At 42.3% G+C, this 19,262-nt stretch overlaps 1 protein-coding gene across 1 annotated transcript; it reads left to right on the top strand.

Moving 5' to 3' along the window:
• Positions 1 to 528: 528 nt before the first annotated feature.
• TRIB2 (tribbles pseudokinase 2) lies at positions 529 to 18,250 on the top strand (the record flags this gene model as incomplete). The annotated part of the gene is made up of 3 exons (XM_080616666.1): positions 529 to 798; positions 4,774 to 5,066; positions 17,782 to 18,250. 3 exons carry the CDS (start codon positions 529 to 531, stop codon positions 18,248 to 18,250), a joined length of 1,032 nt encoding a protein of 343 aa, XP_080472792.1.
• Between the last annotated feature and the right edge of the window lie 1,012 nt (positions 18,251 to 19,262).

The following is a 19,262-nucleotide window of genomic DNA, read 5'->3' on the forward strand; positions in this document are numbered from 1 at the left end:
CCGCTGCCCGCTCCAAGTTAAATGCTCCCTCGCTGTTTCGCGGGGCATTTTTGGAGCGCCGCGGGCGCCAGCGGCGAGGCTCCCGCGCCATCTACAGCCCAGCCGTGGCAGCGCGGCTCAGCCTCGCCGTAAGAGAGAGAAAGGACAGTGCCCGCTGCGCGCAGCGCGTTACCTAACCTTTTGTTTTCTACCGCGCTGCGCGCCCCGCGGAAGCCGCGGCGGCTAAGGCCCGGCCGCCCCGCTCCTTGCCCCGCGCTGCCGCCTCTGCCCTCCCTGCCCCAGCACCGGGCGCCGCTGCCCCGCCATACTGTTCCGCGCCTTTCCGCGCCCGGCCGCCGGCAGGAACAAAGGGCCGCGGGCTGAGCGCTCTCTCCCTGTGTCCAGGACGCGGCGCTGAGGCTGGTCGCCCGCCGCCGCCGCGCTCCCGCCCCCCCCCGCCACACAAAGGCAGCCGCAGCCGGACGGGCGAGGGACCGCGCTCCACGCCAGGGCTCCGGTGCAGCATCTCGGCTGGTCTTCTCCATACTCATGAACATACAAAGGTCAACCCCTATCACGATAGCACGATATGGGAGACCGCGGAATAAAACCCAGGATTTCGAGGAGCTCTCGTCCATACGGTCCATCGAGCCAAGCCAGAGTTTTAGCCCGAATCTAGGCTCGCCGAGCCCGCCGGAGACCCCGAACTTGTCGCATTGCGTTTCTTGCATCGGGAAATACTTATTGTTGGAGCCTCTCGAGGGAGACCACGTTTTCCGAGCCGTACATCTGCACAGTGGCGAGGAGCTGGTTTGCAAGGTAATACCTCTCCTCCTTTCCTCCTTGTTCCCCCCCGGGTCAGCCTGCTGTCGCATGTTGGTTTCCCATGTCTTGCAGGAGAGCCGAGCACTGTCGTGTAGCTCAATTATTAAACAGTTGAGAAACAAAAGGCAGGGAGGCAGGATTAAAGGCTCATCTTGTAACTTTTCCCTTGCTCTAGACAATGGACACATTATAGCGGTGGCCGGGAGCCAGTTCGGCCTCTTACCGGGGGGATAGTGTTCTGGAAAGAGCCGTGCTTTTAAGTAGGTCTCAACGTGAGTTCAGGTCAGGAAAAAGCCTCATCTTCCCCACTCTCACTTTTCAAAATGGAGTAGGGAATCCCTAGCTAATTTTAAGGTGTTGGGACCTGCTGGCTTCCTCGGTTTTTCCTGTCACTTGTTCGTGTGAGTTTTGTCATCCAAGAGGATGGAGAAGCAGAGGGAAATATTGCCATCAGCTTTGTCTTGAAAGTGATTAAAAAAAAAAAAACCCGAAGCCACATCGAATTAATCAGCCCGAGCTCCCTCACCGTGGAGGTTGTTTGCAAACAGCATCCTCCCCCATTGCACAACTGAGCAAGAATAAAACCTGCACACCTACGGTTTTTAGAAGAGCAGACAAAATAAGCTATCCCACTCCTTGTAGCCTGCCTGCTTTTTCTTGCCTCCTCCCAGTTTGCTCCTACTATTCAAAGGTGAGCTGTAGGGGAAAAAGAAACCCACAGGTGTGACAATCTGTGGAGGGATGTTCTCTTTTTGGGCTGAGGGAATGTTTTCCTTTGTTCCTAAATTGTGACTCTCATTGTCTGTAGTGAGCCAGACTTATGCCTAGCAAACTGAGGCACTACCCAGTAGTAGTTCTTTATAACTATGTAACAAATTGCAACCTTGCAACACACGCTGCATTGTTTGTATTGTTCCCAAAATATGGAATTATGCCATTTGGCTGCCTCTGGCAAATTTCTAGTGTCTAACTGCAAACCAGAAAAGTACACATATTACAGTTTATTTATATTCCATGGATTAATGATGGTATTTCTGTTTCATTCTTTCTCATACTTGAGTCATAAGAAGTTATAGACTAGCCTGTAACAGGGAAGTGAAAAATAATTGCTTCTGTTTGCTGTTTGTGAAGATTGGGCTCAGAGTTCAGTTTAAATATGCTTAGTGATTGAGTTATAAAACCTGATGTTCAGGCAACCTAGGACTTCGTGTGATTATTTAGGGGGGAAAAAAGGGCCGTGACTTTGCAAAGGACCAATATTGCATGCTGAACTGAATGCTTTGTTACTAAACTAAACCAGGAGAATTTCTAGAATGAAAGCTCTGCTTGGTGCAGTAGTACAGTGCTGCACTCTAGGACATTGGTATCTTTTATGAATAAGCACATCCCACAAAGCTGCTGCTCTGCATGAAATTATAGGTGAACTTGCTTAGCAAGTAGTAAAGTGGGGGCTATGCTCTTCTTTGTTTCCTGTTTGGCTTGCAGGATTAAGGCACTGTTTGATGACAGTATGAACAAGTATTAACTGCAGCTCACAAAGAGTGGACTTAATTTTTTTTCCTTCCCTTTAAGCTGTACTTTTTTGAGCTGATCCTGACAGTTGAATAGTATCAATTTTTCCATATGTGAAAGGCACTACTTCTAGCTGTGCTCCAAAAATATGTTCTTAGCCTGAATTTCTAGTTTGAATATGCAGTTATCAGTCCTGAACTCAGTATAATGTGTGCTTTAAAATGCCTGCAGTATCATGACTACTATTTGTCAAGTAGCCTTCCGGCTAAGAAACCTGCTATCTGGTATCTTATTGAAGATGCTCTTAGAGATTGCTTGCCAGAAACATTGGTTTGGATAACAGACACATACTGATGATTCTCAAGATTCATTTGGCTGCACCCACTGACTGTACAGATGCCGTTATTTGCTTCATGGCTCTGTGGCATCCAAACAATGGTAACTTCTCACTTCCAGATCCCAGCAACAACTAAATCAAACTGTAGCTTATTGGACATCTGCTGGATAGAGGCCAGGGATCTTAAAAGCTGGGATACAAAGAAGCCCTTTATAAAAGGTATTCTAGACTGTAGCAGTGTGATAGCCCTTCCCATCTCCGCACTTTCAAGGGTAGTACTGGTATATATCCAGACCTCCTTATTTAACATAGCCTGAGAATCACAAAATGTAACTAATTTTTATCAGAATTTTGGAAAGACTATATTTTTTTTTTTTTTATGTGAGGGTTCAAGCTACATGAACATCCCTATGTAAATTTTATTTTATAACATCCGCTTTGTAGAGGAGCCATTCATTTACATTGTAGTAGTTATGAGTTTTGAGATCCAAATGTCAATGAATTCCTCTCTGGAATGAATTACACACCAAGGGTTTTAGCAACACCCCCTCCCCACCCCAGTTCTGCTTCCCTGGCGCACCATGTCACCAAAATGCCTCAGTGCTAATCTACCTCCCGTAAAATGTGTTGGATCTGTTTGGCAGCCTGCCTTTAAGGTTGTTTTTGTCTGTGCTGGAGTATAGCAGCACAGGTTTGGGATGGGGGAGAAAGATGTGTGAGAAGGGGGTGTCCCTCCCTAGTTTCTTGGGGTTTGGGTCCTTTTCTCCAGAAGGAGTTTATTAGGATTGTCGTCTGAAGCATTATATGACAGGTTTTGAAGCCTCAGGTAAATTTTGATTGAAGTGTATCTCACTGAGTTTTGAATTCTTTTTAAAAGCTTCAAAGAAAGCTGGGAGATTTGCTTCTTGGAAAGGATACAGATACCTGCTATTGGAAGACAAATACTAGAAGGAAAACAGTTGCAGCTTAAACCAGTTGGTTAGAGACCTGTACTGGTTCTTCATTTTTATATTCAGTTAGAATAAGACATTACTACCTTAAATTCTTTTTACCAAAGTAACAAACACCTGAGAGTAAGTTACGTATTAATTGAATTTCTGTGATGGTGGAAATGCTAATCCCTTGCTTTGTAGTACCTTTGCAGCAGGTACAATTCAAAATAAAACTCACTCCAGTCAATACTTTGCTTATATTCTCTTTCAGCACACTGAGTTCTGTTATTCTCAATGAAGTCTTTCTTGTAATGTGGGCATTTCTCAATTGACTCAAATACTGATTCATTCATCACCACTAGATTGTAGTAACTTTTTATATTTGGGTTTCCCAGCAGCTTTTTTAATTCTCACAGCTCATTCATAAGATCAGTGATAACATTCATACTACTAAAGGGACACTCTGCTTTTAATGGCGCACTTGATTAAAATGCAGGGAGTTCAGAGTGGTTTTCTCTTTGCCTTTTGAAGGATATTTGTCTGCACTCCGACGGGCAGGGCTATTTCCTGGTTGTCCTTCTGATCTTATAAACAGCCATTGTAAAACTGAGACTTTGAAAGTGAAAGTGACTCTGCTGTTTGTCAGAGATGAAAGAAAGGCAGGAAGCAAGTATGAATAGCAATAGATGATATTTTAAACTTGAAAATCCTTAAGGCTTTAATGGGTTAATAAAATCAAGAGAGAGAGGCATGTGTATTGGTGTGGATTTAATACGACAGCTCCTCTCAGTATAAAGCTACTGGCTGTGTTCGCCATGAGTTTATTTGGATGGTAAATAGAAGATAAACACATTTCCTTCTGAGTACTGCCCGTATATGTTGCTGGTCTTCACAACTTAATTTAGATTACATTCTAAATTTGATCAGTTATTAGCTAATGAAACTATTCCTGCTACGAGTTTTGTAGACTAGCCTGTCAAGGTTACACATACATTCTGTGTAGGGTTGTATAGTCTGTTTTATCTTGTCCTCAGTGCTGTGAGTTTGTGACATCCTGTTTACATCAGTGCAGCTTCAGCAGCAGCATAAATTGTACTTGGAGGTGGTTCTGTTAATAGAATTAGACGTACCATGACTTCGCTGTCCTTCATGTTGCTAACCCTGTCTTTGCTGTCATTGTTTCTGCAGGTGTTTGATATTGGCTGCTACCAGGAGTTACTAGCACCATGTTTTTGTCTGCCTGCGCATAAAAATATCAACCAAATTACTGAAATAATTCTTGGCGAGACAAAAGCCTATGTGTTCTTTGAAAGGAGCTATGGGGACATGCATTCGTTTGTTCGTACCTGCAAGAAGCTTAAAGAAGAGGAGGCAGCCAAACTCTTCTATCAAATAGCTTCTGCTGTTGCACACTGCCATGATGGTGGACTGGTACTGCGAGATCTCAAGCTGCGGAAGTTTATTTTCAAGGATGAAGAAAGGTAAGAGTCTCTCTTATGTTATAGGTGGGAGTGCCTGAGCTCAAATATTCAGGCTTGCAGGATGCTGTGTACTTTGTGTACCACATATGATGATATGGCAACAACAAGGTGTTACACTTTGGGTTGCAGAGGAAACTAAACAATCATGGGCTGGATGTGCCATTTTATTTTCTGACTTAGGCTTTGGAATACAGTAAGTATCTGTGTCTGAGGAGCACCCTCATTCCTAAGGAGTGGATGTCTGCTTGAGGAAGGCTCTGCATAGATAATCTGGTGTTAGAGCTCTGCTATTGTAAATGATGCTAGTGTTTAAAGGGGAAAGGTGCAAAAGATCCAGTATGTTAAAAAAGGTTATAGACTGGAATGGCTCATTCCAGTAAGGAGGCACGAAGAGGAAGAACAGCCAAGTGGTTAATGCTGACACAGGTTGGAGGGAAGGACCACCAGTGACTGCTTTGTGGACAGGTTCTTGTTTTCTACCCTGAAAGGGTCTGAAGGCTGCTTCTGAGACAATAGGCTGATCTATTATGTGATCACAGTGAAACTAAAACTGGCTTTTTATGTGAGTGCCTGTTTGTATTCTCAGAGTTGTTGTGGTACTTGGGGAACTACCCTTTTATCTCCTCCCTGCACACCTTCCTCTCAATAATTGGGTGGTAATGATTTGGAGAAGTAGTATGGAAAACATGGAAATAAATGATGCTGGAAGCTCTAGGCATATTGTTGAAGTACTGTTTCTGAAACTGAGCTATACTCTTGTACCTGTGGAAACTTCCAATCTTTTTCCTTGTTTTTACCTGTTTATGTTATGTCATGTGTTGCTTGTGACTTCCACATAAGGCACCAGAGTAATAAATGCTGCCAGAGCAATGTCAGGCTTTCACAGCAGGATTAAATAGAAGATGACCATTATGAAAAAAAAATTAACTAAATAGGGGCAGAGCCTGCCTTTGCGCTTCTTCATGCCTTGGTAGAGGATGGGGAGATGTTTTTCTCTTTTAGCTAAATCCTATAAACTGTCTGAAAGCTTGTTCAAACTGTTGCTGAAGTGAAATAGATGTTATGAGATCTTTGTTAAAAAAATCCCAGTGCATTATCAATTCCATCTGGGACTGCTTTGGGGAAGTTATAAGCCAAGGCACAAAAGTTTTCTGTAGGGTCAGTAAGTCTGTGATCTGAGAGTTAGAAAAAGCTAACACACAATTCAGTTAGGAATGAGAAGTTCCCAGTCTTAAAATAAAAATGACAACCATCTATCCTGTTTATCTCTACTTCATTTTATTACAAGCTTAGTTTTGCAAAATAAACTCCTTCTAATCTCTTTAAAAACTGAAAATAAAAGACATTTTCACTTCTTAATTCTGTTCAGGCAGTTCTCTACAAAGCAAATAGATATTCCTTGTTTTTCTACAATGGCCCCAATATATATGATTGCACTTTCTTTCTCTTCAAATAAAAAAGCCTAAAGTGAAACTAGTTTAATGTCCATTCAGAGAGAAATGCAAAGCAGATAGATGTAAACTGCACTTTCACAACGTAGAGTAAAAGTTTATTAATTAAACACCATTATAGCATCTCTGATGCAGATAAGAAGGAAACTTATACAAAATAGTTGAGGGAGGGATTGTTTTCTGTTGTATTCTGTTGTTTTTTTCCTCTCCTGGGGATATAAACTTGTGTGGTTTTGCATGAAGGATAGGATTTGGAAAAGCTGCTCCAAGTGGAGGCAGTGTGAACGCAGGGCAGTGCAGTGGGAGCAGACGTGGGCCCTTGCTGAATACTTTTGAACTCCTACCCTGCTGCTCACTAGGAACTGAATGCAACATGAGGAACAGGGCCAAATCCTTTAGCCACCCAAGAAGAATGGTGCATACTATAATAGCAGTGTTTGCTTTTATGAATGTTTTTAACATAACTGTCCTCTGCAAAATCACAGTTACTCACTTTTGAGCAGTGTCTTGTAATTATACAATAATTCACTTTAAAGGTCAGATACGACTTGCTGGTTATTTTTAAGATAATCACAATGTAGTTTTCTTCTGGATGTAATGTTGATTTGTAAGTACAGCGATATTGTAATCCTTCCTTTGCTAAATAAACAGAGATGAAATAGTGTGAGACAGAAATAGAACCAGAGACTGTGTTTTTTTCACATGCTCTGATCATCAGGCTGTAATCAGTCATCACTTTCAATCTGATGCTATATTTATGATGAAAAATCTTCCTGATCCTTCTGGGTTCACAAAGGTGTTCGTGTGTTGCTTGCACCCTTCCAAGCTCATGTACTCTGAAGCTGCTGGTTCTGGTGAGGATGCCCATGTGCTGAGCAGCCTGCCTTTCAGAAGCTGCCATCAGTGGCAGTGCCTGGGATATGGGGATATGCATGATCTCTTGCTCTTTGACACCAGTAATGAACCAAGCAGGAAAAAGAGAGGTGAAAATGATGTTTTGAGAAGCATGTATGAACTCCACTGCTGTGTGTTGCCTGTTCAGCGGAGCTCTTAGTTGTTCTTTCCCTGTTTCTTGAAGTCTTTTTTTTTTTTCCTCTTTTTTTTTTTTTTCCTGCTGTTCACTTTAAGTACCTACTGGTTTGAAACTTTCTCTTGAATACTCGCAGATTTTTTTGGTAGAAGAAAAGATGGGAAATCCGGCATGCAGGCAACACATGAATGGAAAACTCACTTCTTTTATTATTTTTTTGTTGTTGTTGTTGTTTTTTTTTGTTTTTTTTTTTTTTTTAGTAAGATACTTGTTCTGCTCGTAGCTGAGAGCTGTCAGACTGGAGGAGCCAGAAAGAAAGTGAAGGATATGAGGAAGCAGTTCCATTTGTTTAAAAATAAATCAATTAAAGTATTTCTTAGTACATACTCTTTCAATTGATCCCAGTGATATCCTGGCAGCTTGAAATCAGAGCTTGTGAAGTTTTGCACAGATGGGTGCATACAGCATTGAAATTCTTTCCACCCTATTCCTATTATCTAAATTACAGCTGGAATTTGCAAAGATTCAGACTCCTGATCTAGCAGTGTCATGAGTGCTCTTTGTTCCTACTCGGGTCACTGCTAAGAATGCGTGTTATTTGGATGTTGCAAATTGCGGTGCCTTGGGATGTCTGTAATGAACTGGGAGGTAGGAAGGTGGAAGGAAGTAATGTTGGAGCCTGGTAGTGCTGAGCATTTGGTAGGGATCCTAATCTTACTAGTGACATTCTCTTGATGTGCTAAATCAAAGGTAGACTGTGATGAGGTACTACCTCTTTACTACTGCTTGTGTGTAAATACATCAGCACCTAAAATGAAATAAAAAATTCCATAGTGCGGAAACAAGCAAAACCAATTTGTCTGTGTTTCAAGGTACTTTAGCTTCTTTTAGTCCTGAACTGCAGAAATTTTGAAGATAGGGTAATTTGCATTCCATTAAAATGATGTGTCCTGTTGCCAAGCACCTAAGGTCTTTTTTTTTTTTTCTTTTCGGTGAGGTTTTTTTGTTTGTTTTGTGTAAAAGAAGGTTAGGGTTAAGGTTGTGTTTTTGGGGAGGAGGTGTGTCTGTGGTTCTATTTGTCAACTATAGATGAAATGGCCAGTCTTCTAGTTCTACAGTTTCAGAGTTAAGCTCCTTAAATCTGCAGCTGATCTTGATGAAGCAGAACTTCTAAGACATTACAGCGTGGCTGGAAATGTTTCGTAAGACTGGGTTCACAAGCAGCAGCACATCCATTAAATGAGGGCAGTGACTTTCAGAGAACTGAAAATATGGAAAATGCCATGCTAGGCCTCACCAGACTTTCTAAAGTACCTATAAGATTCTTGAATACTTTAAAAATTGGGTCCTTAAACTTCTAAATAAAACTTGAATCTGAAAGAGTGGAGATGAGCTAAATAAAACGTGGTTTTCTGAGTTTTCTGCTTCCATCCCTGTTGGTAGTTCTTTCTTGTCCTGGATATTAAGCCAGGTCAATGCTAATGTTGTGGGGCTCTTGCTTATGAGTATTTTTGCTGTGTTTCATGTTATGATATTTACAGATTTCCTTGTACAGCCTGTTCTTGTAGTAGGCCCTTGAGCAGAGTGACTGTGCCCTTCTCCTAGCTGTTGTCCCACAACCATGTTGCAGAATGGACAGGATTTTTTGGATTGTGCTAAAAATAGCACTATGCGTAGTTTATAGCCAATAAAGCAATTCATCGATCTGATATCTAGTAGATGCTTTGATAAAGAGCCACCTCAGAGATCTCAGAATTAAATCAAGCATTTCTGTGTTGGTTGTTCCAGTGGTTTTCTTAGTACAAGAACATTTTTGCTGTCAGGGAATTATTAATTTCTTTAGTGCATTTTTAAGCCTTTAATTATATTAAAATATTAGCTGTCATAATATTTGAAGCTTAAAGACCTTGCACATTCATCATACTTGTTGAAGGGAAAATTAAAATAATTTTGGTATTTAGATATTGTAATTTTCCTATATTCTTTGAGTAAATATGAGGCAGGTGGGATTCAGTAAATGGAGTTTTGACACTTTCTGCTCTGCACTGGGAAATGCAGACAGTACAATACACTAATTTAGAAAGACTGTGTTAGCACAACATATTTATTTGCTTCTCTTAGATTTTTTCTTTTTTTTTTTTTTTTTTTTCCTCCAAAATGTCTCAGTTTTGAGTGGATGATACTTTAAGATGACCTAGTTATGCTGTTTGCAGTTCTGGTGATACGTACTTGATCCCGCAAATAAATGTAGAATGCATCTACCAACCTTTTTTGAAGTAGACGTTTCATTTTCTTATAGTTGGTAGTAATTTTCCTCCCCAGCATTTATCAAGGTGTAATACCATCAGCTACTTTTCCATGTGGTGTTAGAACATGCTGTTTTGCTTACAATTCCACAGTGAACAGGTAAGTTAATGCTTTCCAAGTCCTAGAAAGAGTCCTAAAGTGGAAGAAAATCAAACAAAATAGAAATGCTCTTTAAGTACCAGAAGATTTAGAAATAAAACCAGTCTTCATCTGTTTTGTCATTTAACCTCTTCACATTACCCTGACTGGGGCCGCAGGAGCAAAGAGTGTAAATTCTTCAATAGTGGAGAGTCATAGGTCAGATTTCAACCTAGAAATTATTATTCCTAGGATATGGGGAGGAAAGCGAATTTCTTCACAGGCAGCAAATCTCTGTTGTCAGAATTAGGGTAGAGGATGAGGCATTTGCACAGCTGTTTTCCACAGAAGGGTTCATGCTCCCTTTTGCCTTCATGTGGTTTGGTTACTAAGCCTCTGTTTTGGCCTGGTGTTCCTGGAAGCAATGCACTTTGGATTTCTTAGGTGTGCTGTACCCTTCCCAGTGGGGCGTGGGAGGCTCTTTGCAGGCCTCAAAACATCACACCAGGCCTGTCAAGTGCTTCAATCTTCTCCCGAGGGCTTAGATAGTCATAGAGGTGCAGCCCAGTGCCATGCTTGATGCTGGAGGGGAGTCCTGCTTGGGGGCCTCCTTTAGGCTGGGTTGTGCTGCTGCAGATTGTCTCCATGTCCTGCTTGGCCACCCCAGTGCACTTATGGCTTTCCGAGAGGGGCCTCTGGTTGAATGCTGTGTTATGTGTTGACTGCAGTGCCAGATGTGTTTGGCATAGTTGAGGGCCCATCATGAGAAGCCTATCACAGTATTGAGCTCTCTGATGACAGGTACTTTGCAGTCCCTGGAAGTAGATGTCACTTGAGACATCTTGCATTAAGAGTTCAATGGCTGGTTGTTTTGAAGGCTCCATCCCCAGACTTGGTGCAAAACACTCCGTGTTGACTTTCGAGCAGACACTGAGGCTGTCTGTGGCCATCTGTGCTGGGGGCCAGGAGGGGAGGCGGGGAGCCCAGCTAGTGGTAGCTGCTCTGGACTGTCATGGTGAAATTCTGCTGCTGCCTTTTCTTCTATTTGTCCTTATTACCACACTGTGAGATTGCTTCAGGCTTGGGAGGGAGAGGAAAGGTGGAGATTGTAAACAGCAGCCAACTTGGGATGTACTTAGTCTTAAGCACCTGCTTTTTGGTAAATATATATTGCTTGGAGACAGGTTTACACACATCTAAGTGAGAGGTTTCCAGTGGGGTTGTGAAATAATGCCACTGCTTTATCTTGGAGGTGTTGAGCATTTACTGCAGGCTCAGAAAATGTAAGGCTTTTTTTACAACTTGCAGTATGCTAACAAAGTTTTGGTCTCCTTTTCCTATGGAGCTTCACCATGCATTGCATGAAAAGACTAGAAAAGATGGTGAACACAGCATGCAGTTCACAGCAGAGCCTTTTATAACTCTGACCTTCAATGCGATCTTAAAAAGATAAAAGTGAGGTGATATAGCTGCCCTGAGCCAAATGAGCTGCTCACAGTGTTGGAACCGAGACCTTCTGTGGAAGGGTCTGCACTGGATTTGAGAACCTGCACCCAAACATACACATAACCTCTATCTACCTACTTTTTGAGGAACGTGTTGACTCCTTAGGCAGTAAAGGCACAGAATGTGCCCCCGGTATATGGCATACAGGGCAGGCTGTTCCCAGCAATCCTATTTGAGTGTTGCAAAGCTGAGGTCTTTGGGGCCCCAGCCTTTTCTGGAGGTGTGCGAGGGGGTGATCTCAGAGCATTTAAGTGGAATTTTGTAGAAAAAAAATTCAGCTTAAACAAGTTAAAAGCCCTAAGCCTGCAGATCAGGAAGGGAGTGTGGGGCTGGGCTTAGTGTCGTGATAGCATCTCTTTGGAGGAAGGGTGGGGGATGTTAGAGGCTTCCTCATTCTGAGGAAGTACCAGTGAGGGAATCTTCCCTTAGGAACAAGGTTCTTCCTGTAAACCTGTGCTGCCTGCAAGTCCCGGTAGTCTTTAGAAATATATCCTTGAACCTGTTTCATTATGCAAGAGACTGTTTGTGCAGGATTCGGTTTTTATTTCCCCTGAAGTTGTGTAGGATGTTGCGTGGTGAATTCCCAGGCTGTGTGCTGTTATGCACTGGGAAGGATCTTATGGTGAAAGGATCAGGATTTAAATTGATGGCATAACATTTCCCCTCTGATCCCGTGTGCCTTGATGCCCCCAGAGGAGATCGGGTAGTTCTGAGTTCAGAACGAGCCTTTGCACCAAGCTGCAAATCATCTGAACAGAGTTTCGTTAGCATCCTTCCCCATCTTACTGTGTCTGCAGCAGCAGCCTACTTCTGCATTATTTAGGAGAGATTCCCTTAGTTAAAAAAATCAATTAGAAAAGATAGAGCAGCTCACCATTGGAAACAGCTCTCTTTTTTTTTTTTTCTCTTTTCCCTTCCTTGTGACTCTAATGGCGTGATTGCATTTGTGATCGTTTTGTCTTTATGATGGGGTGCTACCAACTGACCTTGATTAAATGACCTGTAAATTATTGGCCACACAGGAGCAATCCCTGATCTATTGGGCAGTTGGTGGCTTGAGTGCCTCTACCTTGGGAAAAGTTTTCCTGGCCTCAGTCAGAGTAATGTTGAAATATGAGATAGCATTGCTTGGGTGCCTTCATTTTTTGTGTAGGGGGAATACTGCGAGGCACCCCTTACCTTTAGAAGTTGCCATTTTGTGTTTACCTGCAGTTATGATAATAGAATGGCAATTCAGATGGCGATGATGGTTGTTTTGGATGATGGTTGGTTGTTCTTAAGAGGTGCGAGGCCAAAACCTGGATCATGTCATGATCATCATTTAGTCCAGCGTGAATAACAAGTGGATGGTGTACCTGGAGTGTCTATAGCAGTATGGCTTCTTCCAGCTCTTCCCAAAGCAGCTGATCTGACTTGTCTGGAGTATGCTGTTGTCCTAAAACTGTGGGTCTGGTGTGCTGTTAGTGTTTCCAAAATGGTAGCAGTGGCTCAGCTGTGGTTCAGGTGTTATTTCCCTTACAGATGGCTTTGGGGACAGAATAGAAGCAACTGTTTCCATTGATTCAGGCATGGGCTTCTTTACTACTCACTGTTTACTCACTGTAGTGGGATATTTTCCTCTGAAACACCCAAACTCTCAGTCAGTATTTCTGCTTTAAATGTTCCACATTTTTTTTTTTTTTCCCTCTCCAGCCTTTGAAGCTCAGGGATCTCTGAATAATTCCACTGATTTTGGTATGGAAATTGTGTTTGCTTTTGAAGAGCAAGTGTGAACACTGGGTTCTTACAGCCCTGGCTTCAGTGTCAAAAGGCAGGATAGCAGTTAGCCATTAGTCCCTAAGCTCTGCTGGGAGGAATAGCCGAATCACTGAAAAAAGTGTGGGATGTGCAACAAAGCTGTGTGCCAGAGATGGATGCTAACTCAGGAGGTACCATTGAAGAATCTTCTGGAAGAGGTTTAATTGATTAGGTTTTGTTACATTACTGAAGAGCAAAGTCTGAATGCAGTCAAGTAATGAATGGCATATTGATAAGAAATTCAGAGTGGTATTGTTTTTCATGGGTTTCCCTGACGGTTTCTATGGGGACAAAGATGCATTTCCCGTCCGAGTGCTGCTGCTGCTGCCCTCTGATTGCACTTCTGTGGTTTCATTCACCAGTAATGGGAAAGCATTCATAGGCGGAATAGCTTCCCCTTTTTAAATAGCCATGATTCAGGGTTGTATTTTTTTTAATGCATTAGACTAATGCAGTGTTTTATCAATGATCTGATAGATGCATAATGCTCTTTTTCCAAGTGCTTATTCAGAGTCTGCATTAAAACTTGAAATTATGTACTGTAATTATGTAAGCCTTGACAAAAGTCTTTGTTGCCCTACAATATGTGTACAAAGTGATTCTCATCCGGCTTTGGCAGTAGCTTACATTTGAACTTTAGGGATTAATTTTGTTGCAACCATTTAAATAGTCAAACTCAAATGCTGATGCTTTTGGGAAGCTTCTTTTTTTTTTCCTCTTCTGTGGGTCTTTCAGTTGACTGATGTGAGTTAATTATTTAGAGAATAAGAGTTTTTTTAGAAATGCGACTTTTTTAAAAAAGTGAAAGGTTTTTGTTTGTCCTTTTTCTGCTCTGGGATGGGAGGCACTTTGAAACTGATTGTGATTTCACATCTCAGTGTTCTGTTTTGAATCTTTTTCCTTGCCTGCCAAGTGTTGAATTTAGGCTTGTCCGGTTACTCTGCAATTGGATGCACTCCCCACCGTTTGCTGTGAGGTTCTGTGTTCTCAGAAACTACTTGCAATTTTGAGGGTCTGTTTGTTGTTGTTGGCTTTTATTCTTTTTCCTGGGTATTTGATTTCAGTGCTTCCTCTGAGAGAGAGTGTGTGGGGGAGGGAGAGATTGCTTCTCATCCAGCATTTCTCTGCATTTCTGTGTATTTAGATTCCCCTCTTCCCTGTTCCCCTCCACCCATCCACTCACTCTTCCTCTCTCCCCCTCAAAGAACAGAAAAGCTCTCTGGCTTGAAGAAAACAGCTTTTTTTAGGCAATGCTTGAAATGTGGAGGAAGGGAAGGCTAGTCAGAGCTTTAAACTCTTGCAGAGATGGGGTGCTGTGAGCTGGGAAATAGCAGCTTTTGGGTCAGGCTGCTCCTCTTTGAGAAAACGTGACATGACTGTAAAAAGGAGAGTGAGGCTTGCTGTTTACACCTGCGTAGTACCCAGTTGTAGCACGGTCACAGACTGTGTTCTGTATGCAAGGTTGAGGTATGTGAAGTCATCCATCACTGATGAAAGCAGGCTGGATTGGGTCTCCCCAGCTCTACTGCTGGTTCACAGAGAGGGGAACACCTGAGTTGCTTTTAGTGGTAATTGGGAGGGGGAGAAGGTCATGCTGAGGCCATATACCTGACAGTGCATGTTCAAGAGATGCAGCTCCTGCAATTTGCAAGGGAAACCTGTATGTACGTGGAGTGCTGTGTCCAATGCCTTGCCTGCACTGTTGCATCACCTGGTTGTAGAGGAGCCGTTTCAGCACTTATACAGGAAGGTGTTACTTGTTGAGGGTTTGGGCACTAGTGAGGAGGAGGACCAAAGGTTGGTTGTGGTTTTGTTTAATTTGGGAGCTTTTGTTTCCTCAAAGCCTGTCAACTGAGCAGGATGAAAAACCTGGTTTGAGCATTTGCTTCATTTGGCCACAGGTTATGTAGGAGCAGGCAGGTAAGGGCCAGCTGTGTTGTTCCATTTGCTTGCTTAAACAAAACCCACTGTAGCATGTGTGGAGGGCTGTAGGCTGCAGCACCTTGAAAGAAAAGCAAGGCAGGGATAAGGCTTTTGTATGCTGCTTCTGGTTTATTATCGAAAAATGATTTCTGTTGGAGAAAAAGGTTTTGTGGTTTTGTTTTTTTTTTCTTTGACACACCTTGCAGTCTGCTCTTCGTGGTTTTGTTCTGCATCCATTGTAGAAAATAAAAGATAAGGGAATTCCAGTAATTTTCTGTAATACAAAAGCTCTCATTGAACCGTTTCTCTAAATTTTTTGGCAGCTCTCTGAAATGTGAAATAAGATGGGAAAGTTTCAGTGTTTCTCTGCACTGTTGACACTGGGATGGCAGGGGGGAGCATGTGTGTGGGGTGAATTCCCTCCTGTAAGCTGCTTATAAATAGCATGCCCTGCCCCACTCCCTCTGCGTGTGTGTGTGTGTGTGTGTGTGTGTGTGTGTGTGTGTGTGTGTGTTGGTGTTCAGCTTCTGTTAGTGGGATTGAGTCGATGCTTTCCTGTCTGGCAGTTCAGTGACTTAATGCATGCTTGAGTAGCTGGCCTCACCGTTTTATTGCTACACATACTTTTCTATGGAAAAACTGAGGTGGGCAATGCAAATGGAACCACAACTTATGTTGCTACCTTCCTTTTCATTTCCTCCTCTCTGGTTTCTGCCCTCTTTGGTGCGTTTTTTCTTCTGGGTGTTTCTTCTCGCTGCTTTTCCTATGTTGTGCAGGTACAGGAACTTGTTGAAGCTGAGCATCGTGAATTACTCATTCTCTAGTTATTCTCCTTCCTGTTTTGGACCCTTTGAGCTGTGTACAGAGGGAGATTGCTGTGGTATTGATAATTGTAGTTAAGTTTCTCCTTGCAGCCAGCTTCCTGTGTGAGGTATTGCTGCTCTAAAGTATTGTTTGAATGCTAATGAGGTGGTTGTCCATAGCCAGGAGAAGTGCTGTTAAGCTGGCAATGGATAATTAATCAGGAAGCAGGTGTGTTGCAAAAACCCCATCAGCATCCGAACTGGAGAAGAAAACACTGGCCTATTGAAGGAGAGAAGGAGCTGCCTTGACACACTGTGCTTGGGAGCCAGGTATTCTGAATTCTGTATTTATGACTTCCTGATTCGAGGCATGTTGCCAAAGGGGCTTTCACCTCTGCTGGTAAATGTCTCTAGCTGTTGAAAAGGTCCAAGTGTCATTATGAGAGTTTATGGCACAGTTGCCTCTGCAGTACTCCATGGAGTAGAATGCTCTTCTGTTGGTTCAGAGGAGATAGTGCTGAGCTGCCCTGGAACCAAGTCTAAGCCAAAGCTGGTCCAGCTGTCTTTGCAGCTCAAGTCCAAGCAATGTTGTCTTCAGTAAACATTTCAGAAACAGGGCTCTCCTTGTCTCTATTAATGACTGTTAAATGATGTGCTTTAGTCAAGAGACATGAGTACTGCTTTCTGGGTTTAAGTTCAGTCCCTGCCAGTCTGTCATAAGGGATCATGGCCATGACACGGGGCTAAGAGTGACCATACAGCCCGGTGAGGTTGAGGGATGAGGATGATAATATCCAAAGCTGAATTATGATCCAGAGTTGATGAAAAGAAAGCCTGCACCACTGCTAGGTCCCTCTTCTATCCAGATGCCCTGGTCAAGTGCTGTTGTGTTGTAGAGATTCTGCTCTCAAAACCAACCATTGCTGACGAATGCTCTAAAGCTAATTGATAATCCTTTTGGATGCCTTTAACAGGGACAGATTTTTAAATATAGTTACAGATGCCGGCAGTGAGGATTAAAAGGAAAGAAAGGTTATGTTCATCTAGTGCTATGGCAGGCAACTCTGCATCATATTTTCTGCTCCTGTGTGATATCCATAAGGGAATAAAATTCTCTTGCAGAGATAATTACTGCAGCACAGTGACAAGTTCACAGTGCTTTGCAGGCAGAAGGAGTTTGCAGTCTAGATAAGGCATCCCTGTCATCTCTCTGCAAGCCCTTTCCTAGCCTCTCTGTCGTTCCAATGTGAGGAGCTCCTCTGATTCAGCTGGGTAGATAAGCTTGCTGTTAATCCTGGCAGCATGCAGCTCACCCGATCTCTCCTTGCTCTAAGGTCTATTTAGGAAAACTGAAATCTGTTAAAATTGCTTTTCCTTAATGCTGGAATGAAGAAAAATGTTGGTTTGTCAGAGGGATGATTTCAGGTCAGAGTGACCATTTTATTCCTGTTGAAAGTTGTGGAATTACAAGCAACTGCTCACTACTGTGAAGGTGTAAAAATAACTTTGTCAGGGCTAGGGTTGTATTTGGGCATAAGTCCTACTTTAAGGTACATTAGAGTGCAGCCTACACAGAAAACATCTTGAGGTTTATGTCTCCTTTTGGAAATTATGTCTGTGTAAAATTTACCAAGCACATGAATATGACAGTTGCTTTTATCTTTTTAAGACTTTACTAATGAGTTTACTGGACATATCTATATTTGAAATCTTACAGCTCTGTAAATGTGTAGCAATGTTCGCTGTATGATTGTAACAGACAGGAATTCGTGTTTTGATGTTTGCTTACCTCAGTGATTTTTGTTTTCTTTTACCTGCAGGACTAGAGTGAAATTGGAAAGCCTAGAAGATGCTTATATTTTAAGAGGAAATGATGACTCTCTTTCTGATAAGCATGGCTGCCCAGCCTATGTGAGTCCAGAGATCTTGAACACAAATGGCAGCTACTCTGGCAAAGCAGCGGACGTGTGGAGTCTAGGTGTCATGCTTTATACCATGCTAGTTGGACGCTATCCTTTCCATGACATAGAGCCTAGTTCCCTCTTCAGCAAGATCCGTCGTGGGCAGTTTAACATTCCAGAAACTCTATCCCCCAAGGCAAAATGCCTCATACGTAGCATACTGCGTCGGGAGCCATCGGAAAGGCTGACTTCACAGGAAATTCTGGACCATCCATGGTTTTCTACAGATTTTAATGTATCAAATTCAGGATATGGTGCTAAGGAAGTATCAGATCAGCTGGTGCCTGATGTCAACATGGAAGAAGATTTGGACCCATTCTTTAACTGAGCACAAAGACTGTTGTTCAGAAGGTACACAACCTGGAGATGAACACATGAAGGAGCCCTTCCTGACCGTGTTAAATCACATCCTGCATCAGCCTAGCTTGGTAGCAAAAGACACTCAGAGGTCCTGGAATTGAGAAGGAACCTCTACAAGGAGCTAATATAACAAATGTAGCATGGGGACAGAGTGGGGGGGCGGGGGGAGCTTGCTATCAGGTTAGATTGATTCGGAGGAGAAAAGGCAGCATGGAGCAATTGTAGCTTCTCACCTTTTTGGAGCCAAGGAGACTGCACATGCCAATTCTGGTGCAGCTGTATCACTCCTATTTCTGTTCCATTAAAAATAGTGGTAACTCACAACAAATAGAAACTTTTTTGCCTCAGCTCACATCTTGGCATCGCACTGTTAGATATATAACTTCAGCCATTATTCAGGGAAAGTATAATTGGCTAACATTTTTTTAATCAAATGTTTAATAATTAATGGGATTAATTTAAGAAAAAAATTAGGTGCACAAAGATGGACATGAAAAGTGGGTGCTAAAACCAAACAAAATTTCAGTTCATGTCTCTTGATAGCTATTTTCAACTCATTTCTTCTAAATAAACTACTTAATATTCTTGTCAGGAAATGACATTTTAATGCTTTGTTCCCTTAAGGGGAAGTAACTGTCATTTAAGAAGCTGTTCTGTTTTGTGTCAAATGGTTTGTTGCAGGAAGCTATTATAACTCGAACTTCCAGATGCATTACTGCTATAATAGGGGGGAAAAAAAGAAGAAAAATGTATAATTTTTTTTTTTTTTCTTTTTTTTTTTTTTTTTTCTTAAGGTATGAGATACTGGCTTCCATATCTGCCATGCTGCACGTTTATGACTAGAGAGGACAGAAAGCTCTTAATTGTGTCTTTATCTGAGAACCCATCTCTTCTTTAACTGACTGGCCCATGTGTAAATAGGGGGCTCTTTATTATTGAAGAAGAGTATTGTGTTGGATTTTTTTTTTCTTTGAGTTCCT

Source organism: Psittacula echo (assembly GCF_963264785.1).
Source record: "Psittacula echo genome assembly, chromosome: 4".
Classification (NCBI taxonomy): Eukaryota; Metazoa; Chordata; class Aves; order Psittaciformes; family Psittacidae; genus Psittacula; species Psittacula echo.